Source organism: Euphorbia lathyris, chromosome 6 (assembly GCF_963576675.1).
Source record: "Euphorbia lathyris chromosome 6, ddEupLath1.1, whole genome shotgun sequence".
Lineage (NCBI taxonomy): Eukaryota > Viridiplantae > Streptophyta > Magnoliopsida > Malpighiales > Euphorbiaceae > Euphorbia > Euphorbia lathyris.
In genome coordinates, this window is record NC_088915.1 from 18,111,959 (window position 1) to 18,132,528 (window position 20,570).

Here is a 20,570-nt window from a genome sequence, read left to right on the forward strand (position 1 = left end):
TTGGCTAGATTTAATTTGTGAAAGTAACTAAAATGTAGAAATCAAATCTCCTTAAAATAAGTACGTCTCAATGATGGAATCGAAGAGAAATATTATATCAGTCGGTGAATATGCGGTACAAAAAGCTTCTGTATGATGAGTTACAGGTAGAAAAGCTTCCGTGTGATAACATCGTTAGTCAATTGATCTCAACGAGTGTCATCCTTGTTGATTTTGTAGAATCAAAGGATAACACAGCGGATCCACTAACCTAGAGGTTAAACTGAGATCAAATTGAAAAATCATCGAAAGGAATGTGACTAAAGCCCGTAGAGAAGAGGCGTTATGTGAAGGAAAACCCTACCTAGTTGACTGGAGATCCCAAGATCTAGGTTTAAAGGGACAACCTAATTGCATAAACCTTGCACGTTCACTGTGGGGGTTAAACCCTCGTCCATTCCTAGATGTAAACAGTGACACCAACGGGAAAAGGTTAAGCTATATGCTTTTAATGATACATTGTGCGTCAGTATTCTGAGCAAATAAATCACCTATGTCAGAGTGAAGTGAGGTCGTTTCGATGGAGACTAGTGTGGGGCCTAGTTATCTTAAACTCTCGCAGAACCAAGCGATGTTCATGACCATAAGGAACATAACCATGAGAACCATACCGTGTTATGTTGGTATCTGTGTGGGGTATATCATCGTTTACACAAACGGTAGAATAGTTCAAAGACATCACGTCTACTAGTCAGCCAGTAAAGTAAATATACTTTCACAAGGGAAGGTCCAAGGCACATTAGCTATCTATCCTATGCAGATATCTTCTGTAGAAAGTTATCACCACGTCCTAATCGTCTCGTTTCTAATTTTATTCATGTAGGAGATTATTGGAATATTTTGAATAAAATTATATATTAATTTATATACCAACAAATACCTCCTTTCATGAACAGTCGTATCTGTTATGTACAATCGTGTTCGTACGTGAACAGTCGTGTCTGTCCGTGTACAGTCGTGTTCGTTCGTGAAAATACATATCCTTTTAGTTCTATTTATATAGAATGGATTGTCAAATTCACATACTGTTGGAGAAAATATTCTCTGGAATTTTTCCTGCTCTCTGTTTGTTCATAATGTTCTTGTTTTTCTACTCCGGTGATAACTAGGCTACACACAGTTTGAGTTCGCTTGCGTAATCTGTTGTATCGTGGGAGACGATCGTCAATAGCGACGACATCTGTCTTAAGGAAACTGCTAATACAGGCCTCAGATTTGTCTAACTCTTTCCTTTTAATTTCTGTTTTTATTATTCGTATGTTTTTCTGTGTTCGTTTTGTTTTTTTGGTTAATCACATCTAACATTTTTAAGACAGACGTAATTGTTTGTCCAACAACATGAAATGTGCAAATTCAAACCATATTGAGTGACTAGAACAGTGAAGGTTGGAGCGAGGATAGAACAAGGAATTACATATAAAAAATCTCATTTTTGTCAATTAAGTTCGAAACTGTACCAATTGATAAACGTTAGGTTTAAAATTGCACTATTTTATGCATGAATGATGATTGCTCTCTCCTAATAACCATATGACTAAACTTATACTTTATCTTTGTAATAATAAAAAAATCATCTGGCCTACAAATTAAAAAAAAGTAGAACGTACATATGGGGGCCCAAATTATCATCTCGTCCCGGGCCTCTAAAAGGTCAGGAACGGCCCTGCGTCAGATCATTATCACGGTTGAGACACGTGACCAAATTCAGGTATCAAATTATAACGTATTTAGAATTTTAGAAATAAAAATGTTATTTTTTATATATATTTAGGTGAATTCCTCAAGATTTAATGATGGATGTGTGTTGAGGTATAATCATTTGGAGTAGAATGTAGAAAATTCGTTGGAACTACCAATTGATTGCCACCTTAACTTATAAGATTGTCCAAGTTAAATATATTTATACGTAACCTTTAAATTTTCAATTTTATATCATACACTAATTAAAATTCATAAACTCAATTATTACCATTATTTTTTTTTTTGAGATATTATTATTATTATTATTAGAAAACAAGCAATTTTAGTTTCAATGCATAAAAGAGTCAATCTCATATCATAATTAAAATGCTGAATTGACACCAATTAACACTTGGAAACACCACCTAAATTTTATGTTTTTTTTTTTTTTTGTAAATTTTGTAAATTAATGTTGTTAATGAATATTCTAATTAGGTGGTATTAATATTGTAAGAAAGAATTGTGATATTAATTGCTGTCAGATTAATTTTCCAATCATGAGGTTAATGATTTATTTTCCATAATTTTAGTTTTGTAGGCAATTAAATTAAATTTTTGTGTTTTTTTTTTTTATACAAATTGATGTTTTATGGCTTTTTTAAATGTAGTCCAACCCACTATAAATGAGAGCCATTATAACCAGATTCAACCATCTAAGCCATCGAAAAAGCTAACGTGCTACCATATCAACAACACCTCATAATATATTTGACATGTATTATCATTTAGCAGCTACATAATAACGTGACAACAAAAAAAAATGAATTTTCTGAATATTCTAACCCGTAGCCGTATTCCAAATTGATATATTTCTTTTTCTTTTAATTAATTGTCATATGACGATATGCATGAGACATATCGTGAGGTGGTATTTACGTGAGAACTACGATGGTTTTTCGATAGTTTAAATTGTCGGATCCGACTATACTGACTTTATTGGCACAAATTTACTATTTTAGTGACTTTATTGGGTCAAAAACTACTTCCGTGCTATTATATAAGTCATTCTGAAATGTTTCATATAAATTAAGAAATATAATTAATATAAATCAAATTAATTCATTTATATTGGTTAACTTAAAAAAATTATTTCTAATGTAATGGTTGAAAAATAAGGCTTGGAATGTTAAAAAAAACGCATGGATACATTGAAAACTAAGATAAAAATGCAATATTTGGATCGAAAAACTAGACTAAAAATTCTTGGAAATCTAAAACGAGTTATATTTTGAAAAAAAATGTCATTTTGTAAAACGGCTTATATAATGGAACAGATGGAGTAATATTTGTTGATTATGTGAATAGTTCTTGCATGTTGGCCAAACGTAGCGTGAGTGTTGTTTAGTCGAAATACGTGAAATGAATGGAGTTAAACATCAGTAGACGATTTTAGATAATTAACGTTTTGATTGGATGGGGGAGTTGAGAGGAGTTAATAAAAAAATGGAAGGGAGAAAAAAAAACGATATCATGATAAATAAATCATTAATACGTGGACCAATAAGAATAGTTTCTTATTGGTAAAGTAATTGTCAGTGCCACATGAACTAGTTAAGAAGGATTGTCTGGTCACACACATTCAACCCTGATTCTACATCTAAAATCACACACAACTGTTAGGGTTGGGACACCTAATTTGACAGCAAAGTTTCTCCTTTGAGAAGATGACATGTGGAATCAAACTCTTCTAAGGCGTACAACTTGTCACTCGATAAATAAGAAAATGTATAATGCATAAATTATAATATTTTATTTGTATATACAGATTATATATCAGTAGCGTTTCCTCCTTTAGTTTTGCTGACTTAAACATTAGAATGGGATCGTCAGTTTCTTACTCATCCTTGATCATTTTTATCTTATCTCATGCACCAAAAGGACATCATAAAACTCATATCAAAATATCCCGCATCACGAAGTAATGGATTAACTTTAGTCTTGCTTAGACCTGTCCACGGACCCGGGTACCCGCCCAGGCCCGTGTCCCTTGGACCGGGCTTGGACAATAAAAATTGTTCATAGGTCCAGGCCGGCCCAGGCTCGCTAAAGCCGCCTATTTTGTGGGCGGGCTTGGGGTTAATAAAAATAACACTGGCCGGCCCAGCCCGATCCGTCTATTAATATTAATTAATAAATGTATATATTTATATATTAAATATTTATTTTTTATAATTAATAATTTTATATTTATATTTAGATGAGCTTATATAGGTTGGGTTTGGGATTTGATTTTTAAACCCGAACCCAGTCCGGCCCGAGCCCGCTTAAATTAATAGTGAGCTGGGCTGGGCTGGGACCGACTATTTTTACCTAAAAACCCGATAGGTCCAGTCCGAGTCCTGCCTGACCCGACCCATGGTCAGGTCTAGTCTTGCTTGGAACAAATGTATATGCTACAAGGCTTTATACTTTATACCCTACCTTATTTGGTTTGAAGAGTTTGTAAGAGGATGCAAAATAATAAAATTACTAAAATATTTATCTAACTTATTCTTCTAAACATATAAAATGAATACAACTTATTTTCTTAATATATACATTCTGATGTATAATTTTAAATAATTTATATATTTAAAATGTGGAAAATGGAAAAAAAATTGAAGGGGAAAAAACTTGAAAAACAAAAAAAACGTGAAACGAGAATAATGAACAAATAATATATTTTCGTATTTTTCTACCTTTCTTATTTTTATTGGTTTTCACATTTTTTTTACGTTTCATACATTAAACGTTTTGTAGTTTTTTCTATTTTTTCTGTTTTTCATGTTTTTTCGTTTTTACATTTTTCTGCCTTTTTCCATTTCACGTTTGTTTTCAATTTTCACGTTTTTTTTTTGTTTTTAACAGTTTTTTTCGTGATTCGCCTTTTTCATTTTTTTGTTTTTGACTTTATTTAAACTGTTTTTCACGTTTTTTTCATATTTTTTCATATTCTTTTCATGTTTTTACGTTTTTTCCATTTTTTCTGTTTTCATATTTTAAATATATAAATTAGTTTGTACAACAAAATATATATAACGGTAATTACAAAGATTAAATAAGGGTAATTTTGTAAATTAATACTCAACCCTCTTAATCCCCTAATTTGACGGGTTCATAATCTGAAGGTTTTTGTTAGAGGGTTATAACTAGAAGGGTCAAATACATGAATATCATAATTAAGTATAAAATTACAATTAAGTCATATCACCAAACTTAATTCTTAATATGTTATTGTTCTCTATATATTATGATTTTACACCATAATTTAAAAATTCTAGACTCCAATTCATAAACCATAAACCTTAGAAAATATATTTTAGACTTCTAATTTATAAATTCTAATCCTTAAAATATATTAAAAGTACTGATTTTACTAGTTTGACAAATCTAAAATTATGACTTGATATAGCTGTAAATAGTTTGTAGAATATGAATTTCTGTGTAATTTTCCCTAACTAGAACTATGCATGGCCTCCGCTCCCGTAACCGGTCTCTCTCTGGATCTGAACCTGGATTCTCGAAGCATCGTATATATAATAGAGTCATAAGCTGGATCTACTGCTTAACCAAAAGAATCAATGGAGAGGGGATATACTCCTTTTTTTTGTAATCGCCGAAATAGTACGATGATGGCCCACTTACGTATCAACGACATGAGTAGGAATGAACGGAATGGTGGCTAGTCTCCTCGACCGGAAAGATAGGGCTAGACGCGCCTTCTGTACGTACCTTTTCTTTCTGTTTGGCTTTTCCCCAGCCCCCCCCACCCCCCCCCCCCCCCCCCCCCAAAAGAAAAAAAAAACTGTACGTGAAAGTTTCCCTTCATACGGCTCGAATCATTCTCAGATGCCCGGAGACGATTTTTTAGTGTTCTTTGGGTCAGGTTTGGTCAAGACAAATTTTCTTTACATCCAGATCCGCTAAAACCCATCTATTTTTTTATGTGGGTTTGAAATTGATAAAAGTAGCACGGATCGGCCCGTCCCCACATGTCCTATTAGTATTAATTGGTAAATTTATATATTAAATACTTATTTTTAAGTATAAATTTTATTCTTTATAATTAAAAATAAATTATATTTTTTAAGTGTGTTTACATAGATTGGGTTTATGATTTTTTAAAGGGTAATGCTATTCGTCGCCCCTATTTTCCTTACCGTCGCCTCCTGTTTGACATTTTTGCCCTTTTCATTGAACATCTAAGTTTCGTATTAACCAATAATCTGAAATTTAACGAACTTAACTTAAAACGAACTTTTTTTTTTGGTTGAATTTACTCTAAACGGGTAGCCCATACGGTCCGGTCCATGAACCGACCGTATGAACTACCAGTTTTGCCTAGGCAAAATCGAGTAGCCTACCCCGTTTTACCTAGGCAAAACTACTAGGCTACCCGATTTTACCTAGGCAAAACTGGTAGGCTACCCGTTTTACCTAGGAAAAACGGATTTATTTTTTTTTTTAATTATAATAAATATTAAAAATTAATTGGACGCCTCAATACGTATTTTTTATTTCCAACTTATCTATACATTTTTTATCCAATCAATACATAATTTATCAATAATTGAATTTACGTTCTAAAAGGTAAATAAATATAATTTACCAAATAAAAATTAATTGGACACTTCAATACCGTATTTTTTATTTCCAATCAATAAATTTATCTATACGTTTTTTCTATCAAATCAATACATAATTTATCTATTTTTAATATTTATTATAATTAAAAAATAAATAAATCCGTTTTTCCTAGGTAAAACGGGTAGCCTACCAGTTTTGCCTAGGCAAAATCGGGTAGCCTACCCCGTTTTACCTAGGCAAAACTGGTAGTTCATACGGTCGGTCCATGGACCAAACCGTATGGGCTACCCGTTTAGAGTAAATTCAACCAAAAAAAAAGTTCGTTTCAAGTTAAATTCGTTAAATTTCAGATTATTGGTTAATACAAAACTTAGATGTTCAAGTATTTTTCATTGTTTTGAAGGCATGATTTTTCTTCGTTTTGTTCTTCGGGGTTGAGAGAATTTCATTTTTTTGAATGAAAAATGAAAAGGGCAAAAATGTCAAACAGGAGGCGACGGTAAGGAAAATAGGGACGACGAATAGCAATCCAATTTTTTAAAACACTGACATAGATTTTTTAGAAGTTTCTTTTGAATTGTTCGACTAATTCACATAAAGCACATAAAGCGAACCTAATCTCCTAACAATATGAATGAATATTTTTTAGATTTAAAGCCTTATATATATACTTATATTTATCAAACAGTTACATTATTTAATACTTTTAGGCACTTATAACACTCAAATATCATAATACAGTTTTACTACTAAACCAGTTTATATCCGGGTGTTAACAACACTTAATACTCAAGGTGCATAAAGAAATGTCCCATTTGTATACTTAGTGTACAACCTTAAACCTATGCACACGAGCTGCACTTCTAATACTAACATAAAAAGAAAAAACTAATTCAATATAATTATAAATCAAAGTTAAATTATGAGAAAAGAGTAATTACATTGTATGATGTATGCATAGTTCTAACTCCGGGTGCAGATGGAATTCTCAGCAGTCCCGTTCTCTCCCTGATAATAAGCAGTTATACATTCACATTTTATGTGAAAATGATGGTAGAGGAGTTTACCTCAGCAATGAAGAAGATGCACCCGACACAAACTTGCTCGAAATTCTGAAATTCACAGAATGTTGCAAAACGTTGGCAGATTAATTTCTTGAATCACATTCTTAGAAGCTCACACTTACATTACTTTCAAGGGAAACAAAAAATATCTGCAACCCCATCTCATAAACATTTAGACTTAATGTCAATGATGATGGCGATGTTTACTTCTGTGTTTTCTATCTAAGTCTGAATCATCAGATGAATGTCGATAATTTTTTTGTTTCTTGTCAATTCTGCGATGCCTATCAGAAGATGAACGTTCAGACAAAGATAAATGCTTCTTTCTACTACTAGTGCTTGTATGGTGCCCTTCAATATCAGAATCTTCGGATGAATGAGCATACTTTTGCCTGCTCTTTTCACTCTGATGGTGCCTACCATACTCGAAATCATCAGATGAATATGCACGCTTATGTCTGCTACTCTTTGTATGCCTATCGAACTTCAAATCATGAAACAAACTTGATTCAGAACGGTTCGCCTTCTTTTTTCTCTTGTTCTTTGATCTCTTCTCTTCATTATCAGAAGGTGAAGATGACCCATTTTCTTCAGGAGACTTCAATTTTCCACTTGGTGATGAATCCCTTCTATGTTTAGGCTTTTTTGACTTTTTGGTCTTTTTTACGGATTTTGCTGGGGAAAAGGTGGTCAGCAACTGAGGGATATCACCACTGAGAAACCCTGAAAAATGGATGAGAATGACATTAAGAATATGAAATAAAATATGCAATAAAAAAAGATCAAAGCACACTTGAGGCGCCTGAACTTTATTTTTACACATTGAGCCACTGATCCTTTTCTTTTACACATTGAGACTTGATATTTATAAACTTATACATCAAGCCCCTTACACATTGAGCCATTGATCATTAACGAACCTACATTGAATCCTTGAAAGACCTAATTGAGCCCTTGATCTCAAAGTGTAGGTTTATAAATGATCAAGGGTTCAATGTGTAAACATAAAAGATGAAGCTTTCAAAGTATAAGTTTATAAATTATGAAAGGCTCCATGTGTGATAATAATATCAGGAGCTCAATATGTAACAACTGTGGAGTTGAGGGACCTCAGGATGTATAATCCAACAGAATATGCAATCAAAAACTTCACGCTAAGGTGCATACCTCCATATTCATCAAATATGTCCTCAGCAACAATTTGCTGATTGGGATCATCGGGCCTAAAACCCCCACGAGGAGGACTCATTCCTGGTTTTTGCTTCAGCTCCCACTTCAATGGCTATGTAAAAATTTGACAAACAGAAGAGACTCAGATGAGATACTGGATATGTTTGCCAAATAAACTGCAAAAAAGAAACTGTTCCCAGGAAAACTTATATGAAGAAACTAAAAATTCCCATTACTCCCACTTACATACACAGATATAACACAGCTTGTATCTCATCTCATCTAAAACATTGAAATTCCCTTCTAAAAATGCTGTAAAGGATGTTCCTGTTTATCAGTTATTTTAAGAGAAGCTACCCATTTTCGAAACTTCACAACTAGGTTCCATGATCCAACTCATTAACCTTGAGCACGAGAAAGTAGAAGAATAGAGAAGAAAAATATCTATCCTGGAATCAACTACAATCATTGCTAGAATAGCATGTAGAGACATGGATGAAAAAGAGTTGTGGTCAACTCGAACACGACAAGTTCATGGCACGAAAAATTTAAACATTAAGACAATGCATCATATAATAATTGTATAATAGTATCATAGTATAATGCATGCATAATAATATAATACGTTTAGTTAGATGGTGTGGGTCGAATTTACATCCTGTTCGATACTTTTAACTTGATATGGCACATGTAACATATTTTCTCAATCAGTAGGTGGCTATAACCATTTTGGTCCCAATATTAAGTTGTGTTATATAAAATAGTAGAAGTTAAAACTGGTCATTAGGTATGTGTTTCATGAATTAAACATATGTTTAATTTAACCATGATACCATATAATTTATTAAAGATGAATGAAACTTGTCATTGAATGCACATGTGCACACATATTTTTCATGTTATAATCAAGTTGAAAAATAACTACATGACATGATAAACCTAAATACATACCACTGATTTCATGCTACGCTCGGGCTTGCTATCGTGTTGCATCTAAAATTGTCGTTCTAATTTTGTTGCTAGGTAAGAGTAGATACAACTATTTCCAAGCACTTTGTTACTTGCTTTAGTTAAATTACAAGAGTAAGAAAGATATACGGGAGGAGACAGACTATTCATTGGATCAACTATGAGGATTGGTAGCACAACTTATTTCTCAATAGAATTTGTTGGATGCGGAAATAGATCGTACTCAATAGAAAAATAAATAAAACAGCTTAGCTTGTTCCTAGGTTATAAACAGCCAAGTAACTGACTAGAGATTCAGTTTCATAAAAGGTTCGGAAGAAATGGTTTATTGATTTCCCATCTGCACAAACTACTTGTGACCAAGCATAACCTGATGCATGTTATCACAAATAGTACCTCTTTGTTCCATGATCAAACCATACTTATAAGCATGTTAAGCAAATATTGCTGTGCAAGCCAAATAAATATAACTATAAAACTCAACTAGCTATTACTCAAGACTATGGTCAACAACCAATTAGACATAATGCTAACCTCAGTAGGATCCGTTTGAGCAATGATGGCAGTCAAGGGATCATCTCGTTTTAATCGACTCTCTTCATTAGGCATTATAGCATCTTTCAGTGGACATTCCCGATCACCACTTTGGTGTCCAAAATTGCTACATCTTATGCATTTTACATTACGCACTTCGACCGCAAAAGGCTTTGCTCTTGCAGCAACACCTGTCTCCAGCCTGTAAAATGTTATCATTAGCAATGATCATCCAATAAGAAGGGTTTCAATTTTTTCAAATGTATGTTATCAGAACCGGACCGGACATCAAACCGGATTTATAGTCGGGTCACGGGTCACTTGGTCAGATCGGATGGCTCGGATTGGTCAGACCGGATGACGTAATTAATATATAAAAAATATATAATTAATTTATTTTTATAAATTATATATAATACAATATATTAATGTGGCATGACATGAAAGTAAATATTTTTTGTAATATAGGACCAAGATATAATACTGGGTTGCTTATATGTATATGATTCAAAGGGTAGAAAATAATAAGATTTCCCTTTTGAAGAGACAAAGAATAAGGAAAAAGGCTATTTGATTTAAAGATATTTTGGGATGAAAATATTTGGTGCGGAGAGTCCTAATCTAAGAACTATGAGAATTTGAAATAAAAGAGTTTCCCACATCGGAAGTTTGAGGAAACCAATCAAAGGTTAGGTAGTATAAATAAAGGCATAACATCATCACAAAGAAATTGACTTAAGTTGATAAACGGGCTAGCACATTTATGCGCGCCACAGTTAACTTTTATAATTAAACCGGGGTCACACCGGTTACCGGGTTGACCGCCGGTTTCCGGTCTGATTCCGGTTCAGTCCGGTTTGTTGTAAATGCAACAAACCAGTTCAACTCGGATCGGAGTTCTAGCCGGTTTCCGGTTCAACCGGTCGAACCGGCCGGTCCGGTCCGAGTTGTATATAACATTGATCATTAGTAAAATGTGTACCAGGCTTACTATAAGATGGGAGCATATCAATGATGGAAACTACAGCACATAAAAGTTAACAAAAAATGACTCATCCCTCTTTCTTTGGGGATTCAAAACATCTGTTACAGAATTCTATGAATTTATTGAGGCTCAGCATTCTGCCCAAGATTTGGTTTAGAGCTCCCAAAATTATTCAAAGCCTTAGGGAACTAAATGTTCCAGCAGAAAATAGAGGCTTCCTATCATCTACTCAAAGAAATTCACTAGTGATAAGGATGTCGTCTACGATTAGGAATTACTTGTATTATCCTAATCAGCCTATACTACACGGTTTGCTCTAATTAGAATTTGTATAGGATTTGGTATAGGTTCTGTTAGGTTTCGGTATTCCTAGGTCATTATTACTATTTAGAGTTGCTATAGGTTCGGTTTTCCTAAATAGCTAATACAGACTGTCTTTGTATATAAACATGTGTTCTGTTAATGAGAAAACTAAGTGTGAATTATTTAAGAAATTCATTGCACAAATCTCTGTATAGCCTCAAACAGTCACCAGGCCCCACACATGTTTGCAAGTTGCACAAATCTCTGTATGGTCTCAAACAGTCACCATGTATGTGGCATGAGAAGTTAACTTTTAAGCTACTCATGTTTGGTTTCAAGGGATCAAAGAAAGACATCTCTTTATATTATTATCAAAGTGGCACTGTTAGATTGTTCTGTTGATGATTTACTGGTCACCTGGAATGTTCAGAGTATCGTTGCAAAAATAATTAAGATAAACACCAACCAACCATGATAAACACACTTCTTAGCTAGTATCAAAGCTTCCTTGTTCCAAGACAAGCACGCCCTTAATGGCTGATGTCGGTGGCCAATGAGAACTAGACTTCTTTTCGCATCATATACATAAAAATTTATATACTCCAAAAGCCAGAAACAATGCTTATTTCTAATCTTTAAGTACTGCCACCAACCAAAAAGGAATTTGGTTGCAGAAAATGTTTTCCTTAAAATTCCACATACAAGTTACCTCACGCAAAATAAACAAAGCATTTATGGGTTTGTTCTTTTCATGCTTACTAGCCATAATTGTTTCATGTGCGCCTCGCTCAAGGCTCAAGGTCTTGAGCCTTGAATGCAGAAAGTGAGGCGCTGTACAAAAGTCTCTCGCCTCGCTTGCGCCTCAGAGCCTGGATCAAGGCGCGCCTGACGGTTTTCACTTTTTACAGTTTTCTGCTAAAATAATTGTTTGATTAAGCTCGACCACTACTAATCTAATTTAAAAAAGATTAATCTTAATCCTTGATCTAAATAAGAATATCAAGAGTCATAATTAAATTTAAAAAGAATAGAGAAGGATTAAGAGAAGTCATGTGTTCATAATTAAACTATGCTCTGTCCTATCCACTACCATATTTTCCTCAATCCCCAATAAACTCATATCACTCTCGATCACCCTCCCCTCCAAGTTCGCTTAGGTCTTCCCCTACCCCTCACCACTACATCCGTTTGCCACTCTTCAGTCCTCCTAACCGGCGCATCAAGCGCTCTTCGTCTTACATGGCCAAACCACCTTAGTCGGTTTTCCCTCATTTTATTCTCAATAGATGTAACCCCTACTTTTGTCCTAATTATTTCATTACTCACCTGATCCTTTCTCATATGACCACACATCCATCTCAACATACGCATGTCCGCCACCGACATCTTATGAATGTGACAGTGTTTCACTGCCCAACACTCTGTACCATTAGTTATAGTTAGGTACTTAGATTAGGACGTTAAGTATATGTTAGTGTCTCTATGAAGTATGAACTTAACTTGGTGTTTTGACATTAATGATTTAGTATTATGTTCTTATGTGGTTTTGTTTTTGGTTGTGTGGTCATAAGTGTGTTTTTTTTATTATGCTTAACTAGTAAAAGAGTATATATTTTATTTTATGTGCCTCGTGTTCCTAAGGCGCGCGCCTCGCCTTGCGCCTTTAACAACTATGCTAGCTTGATTCTTTCATTCATCTATCTTTTCTTATTTGGAAAATAAACATAACAAGAGCTAGTCTATGTGGGAACTCATAAATTTGAACCCAACCGTAACCCAACATATAAACTAAAAAGCTACAAACAAACAAGCGGTGCATAACAAACAGACTTGAAACCCCAGTAGGAAGGATACAAGGCAACCACTATCCATGAAATGCATGATTGACTCCTATATCTAAATTAAGAAATGGCCATGAGTGGCAAGCACACCAAGACCCACTTTTTATACTTAAAGTCCCATTTCATGCATTTGTCATCATGAAGAGCCATAAGAATTGCCATCCGCACCTATTTGAACAATCACTCCTAACATTCTTATAAACTTGTAGTCTTCTAAATGTCCATAAACTAGTGAATCCATCATTATCCTTTGAATTGAGTACCAAATCACTTGCTATTATTCTCATCAACTTTTGAATGAGTACCAAATCACTTTATTTTTTTCTCAATACTTTGATGGCATCGTTACATGCAATCGTCTTATCCGAAACTTAAAGTACCCCATGTAAAATGAGGACGCTTTATTTTAGTACAGATATGTCACATTAATTAAAAAAGATTTACTAATTCTCAAAGAAACAGTTGAAGCACAAACACAACACAGAAAAACTATAGGAAGTTAGAAAAGAAAATTGAGGAACACTGCATTTATGCTTTCGTTGGTTGATTGGTTCATTCATTTTCAAAAATATAAAATGAAGTTCTCAAGTTCTAACGGCATTCAACTTATTGATCCTTCTCAGCTATTAATATGAATTGGGCCTTTAACTATTAGCTTAACCTTTTAGTTCAATTGATTCCATGACATGACATGGTATCAGAGCCTCTTAGACGAGATGATCAAGGGTTCGATTGTTAGCAACCTCATTTGTTGATTTAATTTCAACACATGGTAAGATGGGCTTGTGTTGTTCACGCTTCAAGCCCAGTTGGCATTCGTGTGCGCGGTGTGTCATATATTAATATGAATTGGGCCTTTAACTATTAGCTTAAGCTTTTAATTCAATTGGTTCCGTGACAATCCTAAATTCACTAAAGAGGGATATAATCATGCAATTCGACCATTGACCGAGTTGCCAAAAGACTGCTCAAATCAAAATGATCCTATTGTTAAGAAAAAAACTGCCAACAATCAGCTATCAACGGTTTGACAAAGAAAATGCCTTGAGATACTATCATTAAAAGCATATAATATAACCCATACAGCGCAGAAACAGTGGAAACCCTCTCCACAAAGAATAGGAAGGTGTTATGTGCACATGACAGCACCTTTAGATGGTTGGATGTCATTAAGTCAAAGAAGTCCCATTTGATTCAGTCAAAAGGTGCTTGTACACATACACAAGAAAGCTGTGTACAGGAAAGTACTAATTTAGTAAAGGGCATTGGTTGAAATTCAACAATGTGTTTCGTTTATGTGCTTTCTTATGGTCAACGTATCCTAAAAATGTGAAGACAATTGTTATTTTATTTGAGTTAATTTTCTATGTTTCCAGGATAGGTAATCGTTTTTCTTTTCAGTTATTTTGTCTAACATTCTTGTAATATGAGTTAATGAGGAATACGAAATTGAAAAAAAACAAGGATTAATTTCTTCACAAAGTTCAAAACAATCCAAGTCCCTTTCATACTTATCTATGCTACTTCTTAGAAGAACAAATAAAATAAAAAAAGCACCCTGTTTCAAGAGTATTGTTGTCATGCACCAGGATCGAGCCAACGAAGGGCCCCCATTGGATCAATTGTCCCGTGGCATGAAAGTTTGGAGGTTCTATCAACGGAAGGAATAGAAGACAGATGGCAAGGAGTGATTGGTTCTGGTGTCTTGGCTGTTAGGGAAGCAGTAGCTTTAAGGGAGTCTAGGAAGGGTGTGTAGAAGTTGATACCAGCATATAGTTGGTAGGATTACGGATTGGCCCCCCTGTGTATTTCCACATTCCCGTGTTATCTCTGTCATTGTTCCATTGTGTTATTTTGACTACAAGAGCTTCCCTCTCTACTATTTCTCCATTTCTCTCTGTTTTATTGATCTCCTAGTGTGGTTATTAGCTTGAATCCTTATCAATTATAAATTGGTTATGTAGCATATAAACATACCTTGGAGCATTTTTAAGAACCTCGAATTCTTCTTCAGTTGGTACAGTACGGCCAAAAACATCCCTCGGCCTTGATTTCTTTTTCTCTTCTCCTGAAGGATCTCTAGTAGAGCTTGCTTCCGGTGGGCTGCAAACAAAAACAATCATCATTTAGCTTTTAACTAAAACCTAGTAATGCACTTATGAATATATTCACATTTAAAAGAACATAAAAAGCAGCTTAAAAAAAGAATAATATGAGAATCTACATTGCAGAAGAGACTCACGCTTCAAGTGGTTTCTGAAATGGGTCATCCAATTCCTCTTTTTTCCTTTCATCAGCAATCTCTGCTGCCTTGGCACTTTCAGCATTATAACCAGGTGGACGAACATACATAAAGCTAACAGCTTTCATCATCTCTATCTATTTCATCAAGTCACACAAAAAATAAACCATTCATAAAAAATTAGGGCAAACGACTGCGAGAAGCAACAGAGACCGAATTCGTAAAGGGGAAAATAAAAACACCTTCTCTTTTTCTTTCTTGGAGATAAGAGCAGCCTGGCGAAAGAATTCCTGTTCTTGAGCATACTGCACCAGAATCAAATGGGATTAGAAAAATCTAATTGAGCAAAGCAATTAAAAATTTGTAATAATTATGAATAAAATTGATAAAGTTTAGAGTGATCGGATACCTCACGGGCTACTTCCTCGGCTCGACGTTCACGCTGGGCGTTGGTCTGCTCAGCAATCCACTTGCGGCGTTGATTAGGATAGGAAAGGGGATGCCATGGCTTCTGGTTGAGATAAGAATGGCTCCACGCAGTGCCAGATTTGGTTTTGTAATCAACTTCGCCATCATTGATTCTCTTGCTCAGTCTTAAACCTTCTCCTTCTTCACCCTCCATTTACTTCTTTCCTCCTCCTCCTGTCTTTATGCTTTCCCCTCTTTTTTTTCTTCTTTATATTTCTCAAAAATCGCTCGACATTTCAAATTTGATTTAATTCTGTCAATTTTCTTATTTTTCTTTTTCCAATAATATCATTAAGCTGCTGAACTTTAACGATATTTTAAAGGATTAAGTCTCCGATCATTTATTTTTTCACATTGAATTCTTGATCATTGATTCTATTATAGATTAGTCTCTTATTTAACTTTTGCGTCGAGTTTAAAAGATGAGAAGATCGATTTTGACGATTCTAATATTGAAAATCACAAAATTGAAGAGGAAAAAATCGAGTTTGGAAGAATATAGTCGAAATTAATTTTTATAATTTCGTTTTAGTTTTTAATTTTTATCTCTCTTGACCAATGAATTCTTATTTTTATTTGTCAATGTCAACAAGCCGAATTGCTCTAATGATGTATGTAGTCCAAACTCGATGAAAAAATTAAGGGTAAATTTCAAATAAAACCTTTGTGGTTTCACTACTTTTCAGATAAAGGATTGCGGTTTACTTTTTGTCAAAACGATGATTGAGGTTTTCAACTTTAGCAAAACAAGGACTTTTTCGATTGATATTACTAAAATCACCTTTGACGACTTCAAAAATGGTATATTTTAAGAACTATTAATATTCTAAACAACTTTAATTCTTCAACTTTTTTATTTTGAGATTGTTTAGATGATGTTTTGGTAAAGAGGGAGAAAGTTAATGTTTAGAGAGAAAGTTCCAAAAAAGATGATTATCGAAAATCGAAAATGTAGTTCCATAGAAAATATGACATTGAACAACTTTAATTCTTGAAAATTTTCATTTTCAGGTCGTTAAATATGGTTTTAATAGAATTAATCCAAATGTAAAACTTCAATCATTGTTTTGACAGAAAGTAAACAACAGTCCTTTATCTGAAAATTAGTGAAATCAGATGGGTTTTATTTGAAATTTACCTAAAAATTAAATAAAGACCAAATCAATAATAAAATCAATGTTAATCAAGTACAATTAACTATATTAAAAATGTTTAAAAAAAAGTTCAAAATAAGCCGCTCCGACGAGCTCGAGCCGAGCTGAGTCTGCCCATGTTCGGTCTCGGTTCGGTTCTGTTGCACCTCTAGTCATACCATTAAGAATTGAAGTTCAGTGGCCAGAATATTAAAATAAGTAAAGTTCAGAGATCATGTGTATAATTTGCCCAATAATTAATATAAAAAAGTTAATCGAATTAAAGTAAAATAAAATAAAATGTATTATGTGAGTATAACCTATTAACATAAGAAAAATACTCCATTAGAGTTGTTTTTTAAAAATTAAAGGTCAATTAGACTACTCAAGTTGACATATAAGTTCAATTTAGGTCTTGTTTGGGAATTAGCTGTTAGCTGATTATATTAGCTGATTTGACTAGTTGTTTGTGTAGACCTGTTTGGTAAAAATTAGCTGAATGATAATAGCGGTTTATGCAAAAAGACGAATAAATGCATTAATTTTGGCGTAGGAGAAGAGGGAGTCTATCTATTAGGGTTAAAGGAGTCCATTAATTTTAATATTGCAAAACGCTAATTGAAAAAGCTCCTTTTAAGAGCTTTTTCTAAATTAGCGTTTTCATCCCAAAACTCTCTCCCAAACTTCTCTCCACCAAACACTCCAATCAGCGGTTTCAGTGGTCAAACCTCTAAAATTGGTCAAAACCGCTCTTTTTATCCCAAAACGCTCTTTACCAAACAGGGCCTTAATCTAAATCTTTAAGCTACAATAAAGTAGTAATATTTAACAAATTAATCCAATGAGATTCAGTACCTATTGTATATTTAGATTAATTTATCAGATTACAAACTACATGATTAAATTGATATATAATTTTTTAACCTGGAAAATCATTAGTATTAAACAACTCATGTTTCATTGAAAAATTATAATTTTTTTTTATTTTTTTAGGGATAAGATACTAAAATAGGTCTAATATGTTTGGAGAAGTATCAATTTAGGCTCAACGTTCAAAATAGCACCAATATAGACTTAACGTTTATAACATAATATCAATTTAGGCTTAACGTTTACAATATAGCATCAATTTAGATCTCACGTACAAAATAGCACCAATATAGGCTTAACGTTTACAAAAATAATACGAATTTAAGCTTAACGTTTACAAAATATATATAATTTAAACTAAACGTCATAATTAAATTAAGGGTAAAGTTCAAATAAAACCCATGTGGTTTCACTAATTTTCAGATAAATGACTGTGGTTTACTTTTCGTCAAAACAAGAATTGAGGTTTTCAACTTTAACAAAATAAGGACTTTTTCGATTGATATTATTAAAATCACCTTTGACGATTTCAAAAATGACATATTTTAAGAACTACTAATATTCTAAGCAACTTTAATTCTTCAACTTTTTTATTTTGAGATTGTTTAGATGATGTTTGGTAAAGAGAGAGAAAGTTAATGTTTAGAGAGAGAAAGTTCCAAAAAAGATGATTATCGAAAATCGAAAATGTAGTTTCATAGAAAATATGACATTGAACAACTTTAATTCTTGAAAATTTTCATTTTCAGGTCGTTAAATATGGTTTTAATAGCATTAATCCAAGTTTGAAATCTCAATCCTTGTTTTGACAAAAAGTAAACCACAGTCCTTTATCTGAAAATTAGTGAAACCACATGGGTTTTATTTGAACTTTACCCTTAAATTAATCATATTATATTCTTTCCATATTAACTTTATATTATCTTTTTATTTAGTTCTATATTCTTATTTATTATAATACAATTAATTAGTATTCTTACCCATTAAAATCTTATATTTGTTTTTCATAAACGATTCCATGACTAGAAATCAGTTTTTGTATTAATGTCTGATAATGAAAATAAGCTATATCTAGATATCCATCAAAACTTGCAATGTGCTTTTCTCTAATAATTTATCGTCTTTTTCTATCAGGTCCTGGCAGAACCGAAAAATACTCTTGGCAAACAGTACAAGAAATTACTTGGCATGAATAAAGTAGGAACAGTACTCTCTCTATGCTCATTCTTCCTCTCTCTTTCTCTCTCTGACTATTGGACTTTGAATCTCAGGTGAGGCTGCATTTAGTTATTAGAATTGAATTGTGGATTTTTTTATAGGATAATGTGGAGGTTGTCGATGCGGAGGGTGAATCGGAAGTATCGTCACGAGCCATGAGCATGTAACCACTGCAACGGTAGAGTAGTTAGTGAATTTACCATTGTAAAATTGATCTTGTTATTTGTAAAAGTTACAATTCATAAATGTAAATCTTCTTGTAAAACACAATAGAAAAGAAAGTTCTAAAAATAACACAAAAGAAAATGATAAGGAATTTGTACATTTGCTAGTTTATGCAAAACATGTATGCTCAATTTGATGAAAGAGCTTCAATTTTATCAATTTTTAATCTCTCTTATACTTTAAAGTGACTTATTTTAAGTAAATTTAGGTCAAAAAAAAAATATTTATTGTAAGCACGTCTATGGGATAAATAGGGTACTTAAAGTGAAGGATGGAGTTTGTGATTCCTCAGCATATGCGGGAGCTGACAAATAATTTTCACTCTCACTTTATTGTAGACCGCTTTAATTGTTTTTTTTAGGGTAAGTTACATAATAGTTAGAAACAATAGTAGTTATTATGACTTAATTACACTATAAAATCTTATTCTTAATACATCAAGACTAATAAAATAATTCTCAAAATGTCACATAAATAATAGGATGTTAAAATAAAAGGAGGAGATATATATTTAAGTTAACACCATGAGCAGTTATAAAATAAAATGTAAGCCATCATCGTCTGGTTCTAGCTCACCATCGTCTTCGTCGTATATATCATCATCATACTTTTCCACGTTTTGTCTTCTTTTTTCATAATTATGCAGTGCTAATTGTTTCTCTTGCTAGCAATTTAATAAAATTCACGATAGGAAAGTGAAAAAATAGAAAAGAAAAAAGGAAAAAAAAAGTCACATTCTTTGCTTTACGACATAAATTAATACATGAGTTTAGATGTGGTTTTTTTCACATGTGCATGTGATTTGAAACTATAAAAAACGGTTATCTTTATTAATAAAAGTATTTTTTTTATACAATTAATAATTATTTTTCGATATTCATCAATAACATAATCTAATTAATGAAAAAATTATATCTATGACCACTGAACTTTCAATTCTTAACAGTATGATCACTGAACTTTACACTTTTTAACATCGATGACTACTCAACTTTAACTAACTCTTCAAAATAACCATTAACAACATCAAAACACAAGTATTCAAGAATTAAAGTTGTTCAAAACGACATTTAACATTTAATCACATTTTTTATTTTCCAAAATGACCTTTATTAGAACTCTCTCTATAAAGATTCATTCACTCTCTCCTAACCAAACACCATCTAAATGACCTAAAAACAAAAAATTTCAAGAGTTAAAGTA

At 33.0% G+C, this 20,570-nt stretch overlaps 1 protein-coding gene across 1 annotated transcript; it reads right to left on the bottom strand.

The window, feature by feature from the left end:
• Positions 1–7,140: 7,140 nt before the first annotated feature.
• On the bottom strand, positions 7,141–16,131 carry LOC136232976 (uncharacterized zinc finger CCHC domain-containing protein At4g19190). The gene is made up of 7 exons (XM_066022469.1): positions 15,863–16,131; positions 15,696–15,758; positions 15,454–15,590; positions 15,189–15,314; positions 10,083–10,284; positions 8,577–8,691; positions 7,141–8,132 (listed from the first exon to the last, which is right to left on the bottom strand). The coding sequence occupies exons 1-7, from the start codon at positions 16,073–16,075 to the stop codon at positions 7,594–7,596; spliced, it is 1,395 nt and encodes a 464-aa protein (XP_065878541.1). The 5' UTR covers positions 16,076–16,131; the 3' UTR covers positions 7,141–7,593.
• Positions 16,132–20,570: the final 4,439 nt, after the last annotated feature.

Coding starts and splice junctions, on each gene's coding strand:
- LOC136232976 (XM_066022469.1), bottom strand. CDS start 16,075: ATGGAGGGTGAAGAAGGAGAAGGTTTAAGACTGAGCAAGAGAATCAAT. Junction 15,315..15,453: donor TTTCAGAAACCACTTGAAGC/GTGAGTCTCTTC, acceptor TTTTGTTTGCAG/CCCACCGGAAGCAAGCTCTA. Junction 8,133..8,576: donor CATATTTGATGAATATGGAG/GTATGCACCTTA, acceptor TCCATTTTTCAG/GGTTTCTCAGTGGTGATATC.